Raw genomic sequence first — 18108 nt, 5'->3', positions numbered from 1 at the left:
TTACGTGACACAGTAAAGAAGTGCAGTAGTGATGTGTCGGTCGCGAACGATCCGGCTCTAAGAGCCGGCTCTTTGAAGTGAACGATTGGAACCGGCTCCACAATGGGAGCCGTTTTAGGATCCTATTTGGGAGCCGGGTTTTTTCTACAGTATATCGCTGTCTCTCCGCCTCCCTGTCGTTGTGCTTGTGCTCTGCAAGTGCCAGAGCCGATAGTTTTTCCCCACATCGTTTTTTTTGTCCTGCGGTGCCTCGCTGTCTCTCCCGTCCTTCTCCGCCCCCTTCTCCCTCTCCTTGCGCGTTTTGCTCTTCTGCCAGTGCCAGAGCGGAGAGTTTTTTTCCTCGGTCGGTCCACTGCCCTCATGTCAAGCGTGTGCTCCACACATCTGACCAATCACACATAGTTTCAATTAATAATGTGGCGGGAAAACACTGAAAAAAAAGTTTATCTCCACTTTTTTTGTGGAAACGGCAGGCAATTGGCCAAGCTGTATAGCGTTCGTCGGCAGGTGTTTATGTACAGACACTCACTCAGCGGTCAAGAAGCACAGAAAAAAGGGGAGTCAGTGTGAGAACTGAATAGGTGAAAATAAATGAGTGACAGAAAACGGAGCAAGATTTGGACTCATTTTAATGCTACATCAAACTCCAGGGCAGAGTGCAGACTGTGCAAAGTCAGCATTGCACAGGCACATGCAGACATCACACGCATCGGTATTGCTATAGCATTGTTATGCGGCATTTTTACTCATCATAAGTGCTTAACAATGTCAATAATGAAACAAAATATTATAAAATTAGGTTTAAGCTATTAATTAATTAATAATGTCAAAAATATATATGGGGAGCCGTTTGGGAGCCGAAAGAGCCGGCTCTCCACAGTAAGAAGAGCCATTAGAGCCGCATCTCGAAAAGGAGCCGAAAATCCCATCACGAAAGTGAAGGAGTCGCGAGCTGTTGTTTAGGCCGAGGATCCTGGCCACCCCCACGTGCTGTTTCCGCGCGAAGTCGGACCGAACCATTCTGAGTTTAGGAGGGGAATCTGTGGACTCACTTCTTCTTCAGACTTGGAGAATTTGTGCCTGTATCTGAAATTTAGTAATATTTTTACTTACTTATGAAATTGTAAATATGCTGGCAAGTTAGTGACGTTCCTGTGCAAAAAGTAAATTTTACGTGCGCGCACGTCGACGTCACGAGCCCCATTTTCTGCGACACTCTTGAGCAGGTCGCTTTTAAATCCACCTTTTTTCATTGATTTCATTTCATGACCTTAAACTTTCTCTCCAGAAAACTTTAAACTAAAGGAATAACCCCCAAAAATGACCCTCAAGTCAGATGTAAGTACCCGAACCGCCATGTTATTGGGTTTTTCTTTTCTTTACCGAAATGCAAGCCGTTTTATATTGTCTTTTCTAACCACACCTCCAACAACGGGCCTGGATATCGTGGTTGTAAATAAGCTAGTACTTGTTTTAACTTCTGTTAACAAGTAATCTGTGATATGTTTTCAACTACACTTTAGATAAAAGTCCAGAAAGTGTTTTGCAAATCTATATGAAGGCGCTTATGTTTAATGTTTAAAGGTTGTATTCGAACTTCAAACATGCATTTTAAAGGAACTGCCTTTTTTTTTTTTTGTCTCTTATCTTTCTATCTACATTAGCAGTTATATCACAGTTGGATAATGCTGCATGCATATTAATTTCACAAAATATTAAATTTCTCACCTGTGATCTCAAACAAAACATCTACTTATCCTGCTGTTTTTATTGATGACGCCACAAGAGGCACTAGGGATTTGTAAACAACTCATCTGCTTCTGAGTGATTTTCTTCCTGCTGATATTGAGTGGAGAGATAGTGATGAATGGGCTGTACTGCAGCATGCTGATCCATTAGAAGTGTGTCTACCAGATGATCGTTTATTATCATTGGTGGTTTTGCAAGAAAAATGTTTTTAGGACTCAATGAGCCACATCGCCCAGACTTGTTCTAAATAATTGCTGAACACCTTTGATGGTTAAATCTCTTTATTCCAGCCAATCCTCTTACTCTTAAGGAAATGCTACTGTTTGTTGTCAGGTATGGTTTAAATGTTTTCCTGAAGCCGTGCAGAACACAATTAACCACTCTTTAAGGACGAAGTTTATTGAAAAGATTTGAATAAAGAGGGGAAAAACAAATGCAAATGTGTCTACTCAAAAAAATGTAAGTTAGTTGGCTTGTGCCCTATGTAATGTCATCAGGAACAGTTGTACGTTGGTGCTTATTTTTTGTTTGCTTACAAGAAGTATGTTATCCTGTAGGTGAACAACTGCATCTAAAAAGTCATTCATTTTTCAGTAAGGTCCAGCTGGTATCGTTAATGTCCGACAACGCAGACAAGATGTAAACAAAAACATACATAAGAATGATGTACAAATTCAGTGTTGCACTATCTTATAAAAAAGTGTATTTCTATATCTTTATTAATTACAAACACAGCAGTGTGCATGTAACACTACCTAACTGAACCTAGCAGGGCCTTACGATAAGCCATAAATTATGAAAACACTGGTCTTTGTGGTTGCTGGTTTGTACTCTTTAGAGTAAAACAGAAAAGCTTAAAGAATTCTGAAGTGGAGGACTTGGTGAGTTATGACCCATTTACATGGCAAGAAACCGTTGTATATACAGGATTCTTACTATGGGGAAGTGAAGCTGGTAGGAATGAAATATTGTTAAGTGTCTTTTTCCTTTTTCACTTCATCTTGTCACTGCTCTTACTTGTCCTGCCAAGCTGCGGCCCAGCCGACCTGCAGCGATAAGGATTTCTCTGGTGCTGCTCGTTCAAAGTCCGAAAGATAAGTTTTATCCGGCCAGCTCCAGCTCTGTTAATCCCGGCGTGAATTCTTCTCCTTTTTCCAGCTGCACACAGTTAATTTAGTGTCAGATCATGCTAAGAGATGGACTTTGTCTCCCTCTGGTGTATAGCTCAAGAATCCCGAGGACGCAAGCCTAAATATTGTTCTATAAAAGTTCAGTTCTCATATTTATCATTTGAAATGAACAAATAAATACCTGTTGTGTACTTCTTTTTCCTTGCCCTTCCACGGAAACACAGCAATTTATTTTCATGCTGGGTGTGTCTGCCAACAGGCTCGAACTTTCAAATCCAAGTATATAACTGCTGAGCTGGCTCATCTGTTCACCCAATCAGACAGCGAGGAGGAGTTTGAGGGATTCAGCGAGGATGAGGCAGAAGAGGACAGAGGATGCTTCCAAAAGCAGCAAAAGACCAAAGTAGGATATTCTTAATCAAAGCGTTTGACCACAAAGTGAAAGTCCATCCTTTACGCCCTGATTATTTATTTTTTTATTCTTTTTGGTTTTTCTTCAGGTTGTTGACTCAGAGTCGGAGAGCGACAAAGACACAGGCTTCTACTTGGACGGCGAGGAGCCACCTGAGCCAAAGAGGAGGAGTCTGTTAGTGGCACTTAGGTGAGGATTTGTAGATTACTAAACAGTCAGGATTGAACTAGAAAGAAAATGCAGAGGGTACTGATAGGCTTAGCCGAAATTTAAAAATTGCTCTCTAGGTTTCCAGGCAAGAAAGAACCTGCCTCCCCAAAAAAACAGAATAAAGAAAATGTTACTAAGCCAATCAGACGGAGTGACCCGCCTCAGAGAGGGAGAGGAAGGCCGCGGAAGGTGAACAACAAGGAGGAGGAGGTGGAGGTGGTGAAAGAGAAGGAGAAGGAGGAGGTCCTGTGCCAAAGTCTGACAAAACGAGATCGCAACATACAGGAAAACAAAGCCATGGTAATGTCTTAGTGGAATATTTTTGTATTTTTTCTAGTTAACTTGTTACTCATCCTTGATTCATTCTTCTGTGATTTTTTTTTCTTTCTTTTTTTTCCAGCTCGCGAAGCTGTTTGCTGGTCTGACCTCCCTCGCTGACCTGACTCCGCTGGACACGCCTCAGGTGAGCGTTTCGTGCAAACAAGTAACACAAACAAGTCAAAATGAATGGAGGCCTTCAAAAATGATTGGAAACGTCTTAATTTTCTTTCAGGTTCTGAGTACACCGATTTCCATAATCAAAAACCTAGCTGAAGTGTTACTTTGAATCTTTTATGCGCGTTTGAAAAATCCTTGAAGCGCCTATGAACGGTTAACGGCATAATGGAGAGGCATTGTTGTGACGATGTACTGAAGGCAGAGTGTCGCAAAGAGTCTCTTAAAGAGACAGAGGCCAGTTTCAAGTTGTTAAATTGTGAAGTCAAATTTCATTTAAGATATTTACATCATTTTGTATAACAACTGAAGGTATCATAGTTACTTGATTTTACTATAAAATGGCACCAAATACCTGGAAAATGCATAATACCTCCCAAAGTCTAGGACTTTGACTCGACTTGAGACTTGGATGAAAAGAATTGAGACTTACTGTATTTGCTAATACAAATTAAGTTACTATTGAAATTTTCAGAAATGGGTTGTGATAATCAGTAAACTGATTGGTGTATGTGTGGGGAATGTAAGCTTTGCAATGTGCAATTTAAAATAACCAACGTGGCAGCTTAGGTTTTAAAGACCTGAGGGTCTCACCATGTCCTCGTTTAAGACGAAATAAATCATCAAGAAACCAGAGGAAGCAAAACAAAAACTGCTCTGTTTTTCTGCAGAAGAGGAAGAGGATATCGCAGAAGGTGTCGCCGCAGAAGCGCAAGTTTAAGTCCGATGTAGGGTCAGAGAGGAGGAACCCGTCGCGAAAGGCTCGTCCTCCGGAGAACTTTGGGGTGGAGGAAAAGCCTGAGCCAGCTCGCATTAGAAAACCAAGGACTCTGGACATCTGGAGACTGATGGAGGTGCGCTTTAAGAAAAGGTTGAAAAGAATACTGCAGAACATAGGAGCATGTTCTTGTTAGACTTTATTCTTGCAGCAGGATTCAAATGAATACACTTTGTATCTAGTGTTTAGTTTTAGTTTCCTACTAAAAGCAATCTGTTAAACGGTCCATTCAGATGTTCTTTTAGCCAATTCCCAGAGATTTCGAATCATTGAAAAAGAACGAGTTCAAAGGTTTAGCGTAACCTTGTTTGAGGCCTGTGATGTGTTCCCCACTGGTCAGGTGGACGAGGAATGTATAGACGGGAGAAAGAAAAAGAAAAGAAGCCCCAAGTCCAGGAAGAGTCAGTTCATGGTGAAGTCGGTCGACGAGATCACGGACGAGGACCTGGAAAACGTCGCGTACCGCAGCAAAGACAAGATCTGGGACAAAGACAATGTGAGTCGCTTCACGTCCTTCACCTTTGGCCTCCATTTGTTCCGTGATACCAGCAGAGCGCCTGAGTCGCTTTCTTCACGCCCCCCTTTTCAGGGAAGCTCATGCCACCAGTGCAGACAGAAGACTCTGGACACCAAGACAGTGTGCCGTAGTGGTTACTGTGTGGGGGTCAAAGGTCAGTTCTGTGGCCCTTGCCTGAAGAATCGCTATGGAGAGGACGTGTGCACCGTTCTGCTCGACCCGGTCAGTGTTTACACACGCAGCAGACGCTTTTCCTAAAATGAAATGACGAAAAAAAAAGTACTTCTATTGAATTTTATAAACAAGAATTGAGTCGTCAAATTATATAATGGATGTTCCCTAATAAACCACACAGGGTGCACCTCATTTGTTGAATATTTATTGGCCTCCAGTAATATTTTTCTGAATGAAACACCTCTAGTACCAGTACTACAGAGACTAGAGAGTAAGTCGAGACAATAACTGTCCCCTACTTCCGTTTTCTATTTCTGTCAGACGTGGTCATGTCCCATCTGCCGGGGAATGTGTAACTGCAGTTTGTGTCGTAAGAAGGAGGGCCGCTGCGCCACGGGGACCCTGGTGGCCCTGGCGCGCTACAACGGCCACGACAACGTCCACGAGTATTTGGAGAGGTGAGCTTCCTCGTTTTCACTGTGCGGTTGAATGTTAAAGGGACAGAATCAAACCAAAACAGCTATGTTGCAAAAAAAAGTTTAAAACTTAAGTTTTAGGAATAAAAAAAAAAGAAATCCGTTCTGTTGGTGTGCTTTAAGCACGTAAAGAGGAGATTCTATTAGAGATCATTTCCTGTTTCTGTTTATGCATTTGTGTCCTTAGAGATAAGTACACAAAGTTTCCACGCTCAGTTTAACATGTAAAAAGATGGTATTTGTTAAGATGACATGGATTATTCATATCAACTCCTGATTTGTTAGTCGGAGCAATTTTAAGGACCTACTGTTTGGCTGTGGAGCTGTAACATTGAGGAAAAATAAGCTAATTATCGCATGATTTTTTATCTAGATCATAGGGGGAAAAAACTAAGTTTTGTTAGTTTTAGTAAGAAACGTTCACACAGTTGAAATTCATGTTGTTTTTTTTCTGTTGCAGTATCCAGAAGGAGCTGCAGTGAAATCCAGAAAACTAAACCTCTTCTGGTGCTTCACCGTACTGTAAAAATATTTTAACGCACATTTTAATCCCCAACACATTTCTGACCTTTTATCCAACTTGACAAAACAACATTGTTGGGAATTTTTTTTTTTATGTCACCTTAATGAGTATCATACTATAGATATTTTTTATATGTATATCCTGGTTTGTGTTGCAGGGATGTTTTTGTTCTTTATGTCAGACCTTTAAATTGTAAAAATGTTCCTAAACTTGATTTTTTTTTTCTTTTACCTAAATGTTATAGTGTGCCTTTTTATAGCAAAAACTATGAAGCTTTGATTCAAATAGCTTTGTAACACTTTATACCATTCCCACTGGTTTACTTTTTACATCTTAATAAAGTTTGTGAAAAGGAGAACAGTGCTGGCTTTATTTTTTCCTGATATTATACATAGCCCAGCATTATTTATTATTAATGTAGTTTATTGTGACAGAAAATATTATTAAGGTTTTGGTGTGGCCCAGCCATAATTACTTTTTTATTTGAAACATTTTTTTATATCTTACTTTATCTTTTGAAATATGCCTGTCCCATTAGAAAATCTACCAGAAGTATGAGTAATTTAGGGCCAAAGTGGAGCATGAAGTTTTTATTTTACAGACATTTGCATTCAGACCCCATTACTCTTATACCTTTAAGATTTTTAACTGATGTGTGCAATTCATATCACATTAACTTATCTGAACTAAGAATACCTGAGATGTTTGTTGGAGGACATTAGTGAACAAACGCCACAAAGACCAAGGAACAGATCACACAAGTCGGGGACAGTGTGTAAAAGTTTAAACCAGGGTTGTGTAATACAACATCTCAAGCTTTGGGAAAGTTCTGGGAAAAAAAGTCTTGCAGAACTCCAAACTTAAACTAACAGGGGAGCAAAAATCAGAGCGGCTGAGCCAAGGTCACTCACTGACTGTCGAGAGGCTGACGGTAACCTTGGAGGAGCAGCAAAGAGCCACGTCTCAGATCTGGCCTTTTTGGAAGAGTAAAAATGAAAGTAAGAATTTACATGAGTAGTCGAACAAATGTTCTAGTCCAGGAGTGTCGCGCTTCTTTTCCTTTTTGGGCCATATCAAGATCACAAACATCGTCGAAGGAATGGTTGCGGCAGATGGTATTGATAAAACTACCGATAGATTTGAATAAAAAGCTGCCTGCATTTGATGACTCGATAAAATTAAATGATACTGGATATTTTCCACTTTGGTGTAATTTGACAGTATATAGATAAAAATAGCTTTGATTGATTTGATAAAAAAAAAACCCAGCAAGCAACTTATCTTAAAGGTTCTATTTAAGTGTCCATCTGGACTCTACATGGCCACATAAAATGTTTTGGTGGGCCGAATCTGGCCTCCACGCCTTAAGTTTGACACCTTTTAAAACTTTCAGTGTACATTTACACAGTAAAATATAAAATAAATGTTTTTTTTAATAAGTCTTTGTGATGCAAACAGGTTTCCCAGCCTTTGTTTATACAGACACACAAGCATCTGAAGAAATGTAAGACTCACTTTATTGTCAAGTGTTAAGCAGGCATAGCATGTTTTCTGCTTGAAGTTATCTCTTTTTCAGTCTCTTTTTTTTTTTTTGCTGACATAACACATTTGTACAAACCAGTTTTAAAAATATCAATAAACTGGAGCCTTTAAGGCTAACCTGGCAAAAACCCATTATCAAATGTCATGGAGACGAACAAACATCTTTAGAAAAAGATTTTACAAATGAGATGTCACTACAAAATAGAAAATAAAAGTTAGTTGTCACACAAAAAAGATTTTAAAAACATCTAAATTTGTTTGGTATCAATCTTTTTAGCTTTAGACATTTTTTTTTTTTTTTTGCTTTCCTTATTTTTTTTTTTCTCCCAAAAACACATTATGGCACAAAGAAAAAAAAAATTAATTAAAGAGCAGACTGAAGAAGAGAAAAGCAGCACTACGGCAAGAACTGAAACATGCTGTACACAACCTTAGAACCAACGCACACAAATACAAGTCCAGCAAAAGGCAAATATTACAAATCAAAGGATAAATAATAAATTAGCCATACACAATGGGGTCCTGTGTCCACACACCTGAAAAGGGGCTTTAAAAAAAATTCAAATTCTTTAAAATAAGGTTGTTGTTTTTTTTTTTTAATTCAAAGAAGGTACGCACTGAACTAACACAGAGCAACATCAACAAAAAAATATTACATCCACATTGCTAAAGAGCTTAACTCAACTGTAGCTCTTAGCTACTTCAGCTGCTTGCGCTGTGGTTCACCAAAGCACAAGAAGCACCAAGTAGCATCAGTGACGTTGCTGCCGCCTGAGAAAACCGTCGCCAGGCTGTGTAAAAACCGATGATGCAGCTCTGATGCCGAAAGCCAGTCGTCCGACGACTGCGAGCTCTCGGGTTTGCTCAAACGGCAGCACTTCCTTTCTGATTCTCGAAACAAACTGGCTCATCGCATTAACAACGAAAACTTGCCCTGACAATGTAAACATGGTTTCACAAGGATTGTCATTAAAGTATTGCTTTCCCTACACAAACAAAGTTGTAGAAAGCTAGATTGTTTTTTTCTCTCTCTCTATAGAAACCTTTTATTTGTATTCTAATGGCCACTGCGCTTCAATAAGGAATGCATTATTTATAAATCTTTTTTTTTTATATGTGCTTTTTCTCCCCCCACTACTCTTCTTCTCTTTTAGAATTTCCTCTTTAAGAATAATTTGTTGACTAATCAAACAAATCAACACCTGAATCTGATCTGAGGACTGAACCTGAACCTTGAATAAAACTCACCATAGGTAGATCATCTTTGGAGCAGAACGGGAACACAAACACACACACACACTCATCTGCACGGATCACACTTATCCACACAGACATACACACACAATGTCCCAGACTGCCCCTGCGCTGTTGCCGCTCTGCAACCGTCCTGTACCATGATTGACCTCAGCACTGTCAGACAGGTATGAAACAGGAACACATCTTTGTGCATAGAGTTGGATTCTTGTTAAGAAAATGCCTCTCACTGTTGGATGGTTTTACTTTCCTCAGGTCCCCCTGTCTTGTGCTCATCTTACTTACATTCTGTCCCCTCAATGCACATGGAAATGTTATAGATTATTACATAAAAGCCAAACTAATATTTCATTATATGTTAGTTTTCTTCAGATTGTATTGTCTATATATTTTTTGTCCACTTCACGACCATTAAATGATCCTCTTTTAAGTTCCTTTTTATAAGAAAACAATTTTAAAATTATGCAAAAGTCCCTGCAAACGCCTCCAAAAATCAACAACAACAACAACAAAAAAATATCAGGAACTTCCGATTTGTCTATTCAAACTCTTCCTCCTCTTCTTCCTCCAGGTGGTTGGAGGTGGTGGGCGTAGCGGGTTCAGAGTCCCGCGTGAGGGTTCCAACGGCGACAATCTGGGGGGATTCTGCCAGACCTTCGGGAGGGTCCTCCTCCATGTCGTCAGTGGTGATTATGGCGACGGCGGCGCCGCCCTTCTTGTTCTGGTGAGTCTTGATGTGCTTTGATAGGTGGTCGCTGCGCATGAAGCGCTTGGAGCATTCAGGACACTCGAAACGCTTCTCTCCTTTAGCACAGCAGATGAAAGGAAATTAGATTAAATCACAGCTGCTAACCAGCATCTTGGAATTTTTTTCTTTTAGATGTTGCTGTTTATTCTGCCAGACATTTACCACCTCTTTTAGATTTTAGCTTTCCAAAAGGAAATGGGTTCAGTGTCAAAAATTGCAACCGGACCTTAGCGCTTCCTTTCAGACCAGGCTCGTGTGTTTGGCCTACCAGTGTGTGTTCTCCGGTGTCTCTGCAGCTCGTCGCTACGGGTGAACCTCTTCCCACAGAAGATCCAGTTACAGACAAACGGCCTCTCGCCGGTGTGCCAGCGCAGGTGGGCCCTCAGGTGAGACGTCTTGCCGTACACCTTCCCGCAGCCCTCCATGTGGCAGATGTGCTGCTTTTTCTTGGTCGGGTCTCCGCTGTTCCTTGATACACGAAAGGTGGGAATTCAGTTTAACTGCAGTGTACAGCAAGACCTTTCAAGAAAATTTCAGTATTTTCAAGGTGTCATTCAAATATATTTATAGTACCATACCTAACATTTTTGTGGTAGCATAATGCAAAGAGGAGAGACATGTCTAAAAAAACTCAAATTGGTATATTTTGGTTGATGTATTAATATGCATTGTCTCCATCAAGAAAGAAAGAAATTTCACAAATTAGCATATCTTTGCTATAATTACAACAGAATCAAGCAAGCTTAAGACAGACTGGACAATATATAAACAGCAATTTTCAATTCTTTCCACAAATTTTCTATTGTATTTATTGTGAGTCTGGACTTTGACTGGACCCCTCCAACACATTTCATTCAAATCATTCCTGGTTGTTTAATCAAAGCTCTTGGTGGCATTAATGTTGTTTTTTTCTTCTTCTTATGTTTAGCTCCATCAATCTTCCAATCAAATCTGACCCACTTTCTGGTTTGTCATGTCCTCACGGCATGATGACGGGTTCCAGCATTAATTTTGTGGATCAAATAGTTTTGTTAATAAACTTTTTCCCCAGACAAAAACCATCTAAAAAATAAACAAAAACTTCCTACAGGATTACTCAAATTATATGTTAGCGTGTTCCGTCTGTGAGTCACAAGTGTTGACGTGAAAAGTTCAGAAAGACAGCATTCACTTCACTTTCTATCTTCTGCATCATACGGCATTCATTCTGTCATATTTCTGTCTTTTAATTAAGAAAGATTGCTGAGTAAAAAAATAATAAAGTCCAACCCGCTCCTGCGTGTTGTGGTGCGTTGCTCTAATCTGTACCTTCCCTCTCCGTCCCTGCAGTTTGGACAGGAACAGGCAACGCGACGTAGCCTCTTGCTGGGCGGTCCCTCCTGGTCCGAAGAACTCTGAACGGAGCCGAGCTGGTCTGGACTCACTGACGAACCCGAGGCCACGCTGCCGACAGTGACCGTCACAGGAGAAGGCTGAACTTTAACCGCGTCCTGACTCTGTGGTTGACCTACGAGAGATTGAAACATTGCGTAGTTTTTTTTAATATAAGCACGTTGTTGTGGCCAGAAAACAGAGGAAGCAGAACTAGATCCAAAATGGTTTTAGTTACATCAAATGCAAATTGGCTGAAACAAACGAGCTCAAATACAGCAGCTTTGAATTGTAAATGTGAAAATTATACATAGTCGATAACGTCTTACCCTGCAGACCAGTGATGGTGAGAGGAACACCCTGCACCTGAACCCCTGCAGTGCCAAGTCCAGCGATGCTGACCGTCTGGACGCCTGAACCCGGGTTGATCTGGGCCGCGCTCAGCGTCAGGGGGGCTCCACTCAGGGACACCAGTCCCCCGCCCCCTACTGCTGTCCCACCGGCCACCGGAGCCAGAGTCAGCTGCTGTGGCACCGCCGCCCCCAGGCCGCCCTGCAAGGAGACCCCGCCGGGCAGCTGGATGGTCTGCCAGGTGATCTGCCCAGAGGAGGACAGGGTGGGAGCGCGGATAAGAACCTGCGCTGGGTTCTGGAAGGCCTGAATGGGCTGCAGGGTTTGTCCAGGCGCCAGCTGGAGGGTCTGAATGTGTTGTGGTTGCTGCTGGTTCTGCGTCTGACCCTGACTCTGAGCGGGGGGCTGCAGCTGGATCTGCTGCACCAGCTGGTGTCCCACCTGGCCCACGATCACCTGCTGGATGGTTCCCGCCGCGTCCGACTGGTTCTGGAGCCCGTTGGCCTGGTTCTGGCTCTGGGAGTCCGCCTCGCTGCTCTGTACCTGGGTGTTATCGGGGGTGCTGTCAGGTGCGACCGCGACCCCCTGAGCGCCGTCTGACGCACCGTCCCCTTCGGCTGCCATTGGCGTCGACCCGGCGCAGGGTGCTGTGGGTACTCCTCCCGGCATTGTCGTCGTCACCAGTTGGTTGCCGTTAGCGACAGAGAACGTGCCATCTGCCGATTGGATGAGCTGCACTGCCCCACTCCCCGCCACGTTGTTGATTACCGGCAAAGCCAGAGTCATGCCACCGAGGTTTATGGGTACGGTCGTCATAACGGGAGTCTGGGAGCCCTGCAGCGTCTGAAGCTGAATGGGAAAAGTCTGTGCGGGACGGATCTGCAACGGGACCGTCTGATTGGCTGTGCTTGGTAGAATAGCCTGCTGGTTGGCTGGTTGGAGAATGGCCTGGGCCTGGCCTGAGTTTGGGGTCTGGATGAGCTGGACCTGCTCAGACAGGGCCCCGATGGAGGCCGGCTGAGGGTTGATGTGGATCTGCTGTCCATCAGCAGTCTGCAGGTGAGGGATGACCTGATACTGGACGCCGCCTCCAGCATTGGGCAGGTTCTGAACCTGGATGATCTGGAATTGCTGCTGCTGATTGGCTGGGATACTGTTGGTGCCACTTGTTGTTTTCAGCTGCCAAAGAGGAGACGAGTTGTAATGCATGCTGGCGCAGAAGCATAAAATCAAGTTTGCCAAAGCCACGATTCCCCCAATAACCTTTACCTTGCGTCCTCCAGGTGAGCTGTCATTGGCCAGAGTGCTAGCCACCGTCACAGCAACAGGCTGACTGGTGTTCTCCTTGGCCATCGTTGGCGCTGTCGTAATGATCTGCCAGCCGTTCCCCGTGAACTGAGCAGGGATCAGTTCTAGCTGCTGGGGCACCAGGGCCTGGCCCCCGGCTGCGTCCAACACGATCTGACCCTGAAGCTGACCCGCCTGGAGCTGGATCTGACTGGCCTGGACTTGGATCTGCTGGGCACCTGCTTGGGCCTGGGACCCCTCTGCTCCCCCCTGCCCTCCGATCTTACTGCAGGTGGCTGCTAGCAGAGCCAGCGGAGACGGCTGAGAGGAATCCTTTAAGTAATGAAAAGGTGAGATCTTGTTAAAGGCACAGACAAATGATGATGGCGCAACTTAAAAGCAAAAACTCAAAAATGATGTCCCTAAATAAAACCTACATTGCCTCTGGAATTAATTAGTAACCAGAGTTTCCTAGTTTATTATTTAAAAGCCTTTCTATGGAGGCCTCAGTGGTTTGTTAGAGAAAAATATTAAACAAAAAGCACCACATTGCAAAAAACACAAAGCCGTAAAGTAGTTTTGGTCTAGTTTCAACATTAGTGAACAAAAAGCAAATATCTTAGTACACTTGAAATAAGACACACAGAAAAAGCAGTAGTTCCGCTGTCATATTATTTCACTTATAACTAGAACTTTTTCATCAATATCAATGAATTATATACTTAAAATAAGCTCCTATATCGTGCTGAAAATTTAGCTGTAAGTCATTCTTGTCTTATTTTAAGTGCACCAAGATATTTGCACTGGAAACTAGACCACATATACTTTACGCCTTTGTGTTCTTGCAGTGGATGAAAACCAGAAAACACAGCAGACAGGTCGGGAGTAACAATATGGAGAGTTTCAAAGCAGTGTTAGGTTTTATAACAATACCAAACAAACTCTGAATGTCCTACAAATGCAGCCGTCGACCTAAACTGACAGGCCAGGCATGGAGAGCGTTAATCCTAGAGGCCCATTCAAACTCTGGAAAACTAACCACATGGTGATTCACGGTGGTGGAAGCATTATGCAGTGGGAATGCTTTTCTACTGTAGGAAGAGGGAGGTTGTTCAGAATTTACTGAGAAATGGTGGGAGTTGAATGCAAGGCAATCCTGGAAGAAAACATTTTAGAAGCTGCAAAAGACTGGAGATGGACACAGTGGTTCACTAGCAGGACAAAAACTGCCAAGCATGCAGCCAGAGCTACACCATAATGATTTAGATCAAGTGTCAGAATGACCCAGTCAAAGTCCAGACCTAAATTGCAGACACTCTCCATCCAATCTGACTGAGCTATTTTTAAAATCATTTTCTTCCATTTCACAATTATGGACTAGTTTGTGCTGGTTTGTCACAAAAAAAAAACGTATAAAATGCGATAAGGTTTGTGATTTTATCATGACACACTGTAAAAAAGTTCAAAGGGAATGAATACTTTTGCAAAAGAAACTGTAGTACATCGTGTAAATATATAAAGCAAAAAGGTAAGGAGTGCAAAATCATCACTACGAGCAGTTACCCAATTAAACAATTGGAACAAGAGAGGAAAGATTAATGGAATAATGAGGAATGGAGGAAATATGTTTGACAAAAAGAAAGACATAAAGAAAGCAAAGAGACAGAGAGCTGTCAGTGGAAGTGGGCGGTATTACAGGAAGCGAGTGGGTGGGCATGTGAGAACCACATTTCTCTTTTCTCAGAACACTGGAAACAAAATGCTGCCTTCTCTCTCCTCCCTTTTTTGAAAAAAAAAATAAAAAATAGGTCGTGAGCAAATGTTCAATGTCACACACCTCTTAACAAAAAGAAGGAAACAGTCTTAGATTGTCTACAGTTTACAACATATGCATAACAAATGTTGTGCATGACATTACTGGCTGTAGGATGTGTATGCAGCCTCTACAGGTTTGCTAAAATAGAAATTATAGAGCCAAACAGTAAAAGAAAAAACTGCAGGTGTTTAAGATAAAACTATGAGTGGAACTGAATTTGACTATAATTCAAATAGACAAATTCAAAAGCAGATCTGCTGGAGTGTGACAGTCATATAGGCTTATTCATGAGGCTTTGGGCTGGCTCTTAGCAGGGCTGCACAGAAGCAGGAAGTGGAAATCACCAGAGAAACGCCCCCAGAGGTGTCTGGCTGACTGGCTGGGAGGGAATGAGAACATTTTTGGCCTACAGGCAATGCAAAAAAGAAAAAACTAATGAACTAAAACAAAGTATCTTGTTTTCATTTTACCTGCGATCCTGAACTTTTGCCCCGTTTAGATGCTTTCCCTCCTTCTGTTCCAGATGATTCCTTCTTCGAGTCTGTGGAAAAGAAAGTATTATTTCAGAACAAATTCTGTTTTTCATTTATGATCACTTCCAGGACAAAGTCACAGGGCAAAAGCAGACAGTAATATAGATAGTGTTGACTGTAAATAAAACGAGAGCGGAAAGCAGATATAGTTAAACAAAGGTGATCAATAAAGACTAAAGAGAAAGCAGTAACCTCATCATCAATATCAAAGGGGGCATGGAGCCTTCTAACTGTCAGACGGAGAGAGAAAACGAGAGAGGGGTGGAGACGGAGAGGGGGGAGGGTACCTACCACTCATAACGCATTAATATACCGAGAGGGAGAGGGTGTAGTTCACGGTAGAAGGCCGGCCGGGTACAGAGGCGGAGGACGGCCTATATGTTCGGCTCTGGGCCGTCGCGGATCAGCCCGTTTGACGAAACCACCCACCAGCCAGGAAGGGCGGTGCCAAGCGGAGGCACAATCAAGCAGCCCCCCGAAAATAAGGGGTACAACAGCACGCGCCGTGACCGTCTTTGCACCTTCGGACTCCTCGCTGCCCCCGTCTTCTGCCGCTCTCGCCGAACAGGCAGTCCATAAACGAGCTAATTTGTGCTTGTCAGAACGATGGCCACAGAGAAGTTGGCGGTGTGTGACCGTGGAGGCCCACCCACTTCCATTTAAGCACCAGGACAACACCCTCCTCGCTGCTCCTGCCTCTTGTCACCCGCCGCTTCTTCCGCCGACGACACACGACGCGCGGACGTCTCGTCGCCGTCCGCCGCGTACCTGAAACGAGCCGCCACCTGCGTTTGTATTTTCAGCCTATTCTCTTTAATTCGTGCACAATTGGGTACGATAACGGGGAGATAGCTGTGGCTTTTGTGGGCGGACGCGCTCCTCCCACATATTCAGATTGGACGACGGGGCTCGGCGTGCGAAGGTCGAGATGGGAGTTGTATTTTGCTGAAGCCTCGCCTTCTCAAACGTGCTAGCGAGGCGGGAACTACAACTCCCATGATGCTCAGGAGCTTTGGTTCTTGTAGTCATGTTGGGGTGAGAGCGAGGGAGAAGGTTTGATGGCGCGGGGGGTTGGGCAAACGGGAAAGGAAGGCGTGTGAGCTGGTTTCAGGATGACGCTTTAGACGACGGTGAAACAGCACCATATTAGAAAAGAAGATCAGTGTCACTAAAGTTCTTAACGAGTTTACAGACAAATCTTGTCATCGCCCCTTTCCTGTTTTATAGTCAAGCAGTCACTTGGCAAACATTTGTGAAAAAAGAGAGCATAAAGTTGAACACATTTTGAAAAGTTGCTGCTTCTGCTTCAACACACCAGAGTCAAATAAGGAGGTCATTAGGACTCTTGCAAACGTGACCTCAAAACTGAGGAAGTAATTCAGCCATTTAATTCAGGCATGTTGGACATGGGACACATCTAACAGTTGCATAACAATAACACCAGCCCTCGAGGCCTGGATTTGAAGACCCCGGGTTTATACCCCTACTTACAGAGCCTCACAAATTATTCATAAACGCCGTACTTATTTTAAGTTCAGTCACTTCATCCATGAGGCTTCATGCATTTTCTGGAGATTTCATAATTTATAGACCAACACAGAGATGTGTTGTGAAGTGGAATAGAAATATGTAATTTTTGTTTTTTGTTTACCAATAAAAAAAATGTGATTCCACTCACTCTTACACCCCTAAATAAAGTGCAGCACAATTGATTTTCTTTTGCCAAATTAGTAAACAGTATGTAGAACCCTCTGGAAATAATTAAAGTCTGACACATCTGAGGTGAGGACATGCACTTAGTCTGAGGGTTAATATGAGAAGCAGCCAAAGGATCCGTAGTAACTCTAGAGGAGCTGCAGAGATGTGCAGCTCAGGTGGGAAAATTTGTGAACAGGACAGGTGTTAGTCTTTCACTTGTCAAATCTGGCCACAATTTGTTATTAAGCCACGGGAGGCATCAAACATGTGGAAGAAGGAGATCCTGTCAGGTGAGACCAAAACTGAGATTTCCATATGGCTCTGAACACCACTCCCACAGTTAAGCATGGTGGTGGCAGCATCATGCTTTTCTTCAGCAGGAATAGGGTGACTCATCAGAATTCAGGGGGAGACAGAGGGAGCAATATATTCATAGAAATTCTGCAAGAAAATCTGTTAAGCACAGCAAAACACTTGAGACTGAGGAAGCAGTTCACTCTCCACCATCCAGTCAGAGTGGAATGATTTAGAATAGAGCGAAGCATGTGTCAGAATGAGCCAGTCAACGTTCAGACCCAAAACCAGCTGACAATCTAGAACAATACTTAAAAAATGGTGTCCAATCAGACTGAGCATAGAGCTACTTTGTTTTGAGTAGATTTTCCTCCCACATCGCCATTTACTTTGTGCAATTCTAAGCAAGAGCTCATTTCATTTATGAGCAAAACATTGCATTTTGACTTTATTTGTGGTTTGCACCTCCTTCTTCTAGATTTATCTCAAGACTACCTCAATAATCAATTTGTGAGATCTTTTTCTTTTTAACCCTACACTGACTCAGCGTCCCTCAAAACCGTTTCTTGCTGACTAGTAGACCTTCAACATCCATGCTATAAAAGGCATTTCCTCTTCTGAAGCGCAGAGAGGTTTCTGTGGGACATGAGCAGAAGAACTGGAACAGAAACAAAATTTCCAAGTAGCAAACGTGATGCGCTGCCACAGGGAAATTGCATTTCAAACCTTCAGCACAGAATAGCGGAGCAG

General features: G+C 42.8%; 2 protein-coding genes across 2 annotated transcripts; one reads left to right on the top strand and one right to left on the bottom strand.

The window, feature by feature from the left end:
• Positions 1–1009: 1009 nt before the first annotated feature.
• Positions 1010–6819, top strand: cdca7l (cell division cycle associated 7 like). Its single transcript, XM_014470126.2, has 10 exons — positions 1010–1338; positions 3139–3282; positions 3380–3480; positions 3579–3801; positions 3902–3964; positions 4668–4850; positions 5115–5270; positions 5364–5513; positions 5787–5923; positions 6402–6819. The coding sequence occupies exons 1-10, from the start codon at positions 1321–1323 to the stop codon at positions 6421–6423; spliced, it is 1197 nt and encodes a 398-aa protein (XP_014325612.1). The 5' UTR covers positions 1010–1320; the 3' UTR covers positions 6424–6819.
• A 1140-nt stretch (positions 6820–7959) lies between these two features.
• sp4 (Sp4 transcription factor) lies at positions 7960–16255 on the bottom strand. Its single transcript, XM_014470124.2, has 7 exons — positions 15658–16255; positions 15304–15374; positions 13000–13350; positions 11709–12909; positions 11317–11515; positions 10277–10476; positions 7960–10064 (listed from the first exon to the last, which is right to left on the bottom strand). Exons 1-7 carry the CDS (start codon positions 15662–15664, stop codon positions 9799–9801), a joined length of 2295 nt encoding a protein of 764 aa, XP_014325610.1. The 5' UTR covers positions 15665–16255; the 3' UTR covers positions 7960–9798.
• Between the last annotated feature and the right edge of the window lie 1853 nt (positions 16256–18108).

The sequence above is a fragment of the Xiphophorus maculatus genome, chromosome 13 (assembly GCF_002775205.1).
Source record: "Xiphophorus maculatus strain JP 163 A chromosome 13, X_maculatus-5.0-male, whole genome shotgun sequence".
NCBI lineage: Eukaryota > Metazoa > Chordata > Actinopteri > Cyprinodontiformes > Poeciliidae > Xiphophorus > Xiphophorus maculatus.
The sequence above is the reverse complement of the archived record's forward strand: the minus strand, read 5'-3'. Positions and strand labels throughout refer to the sequence as shown.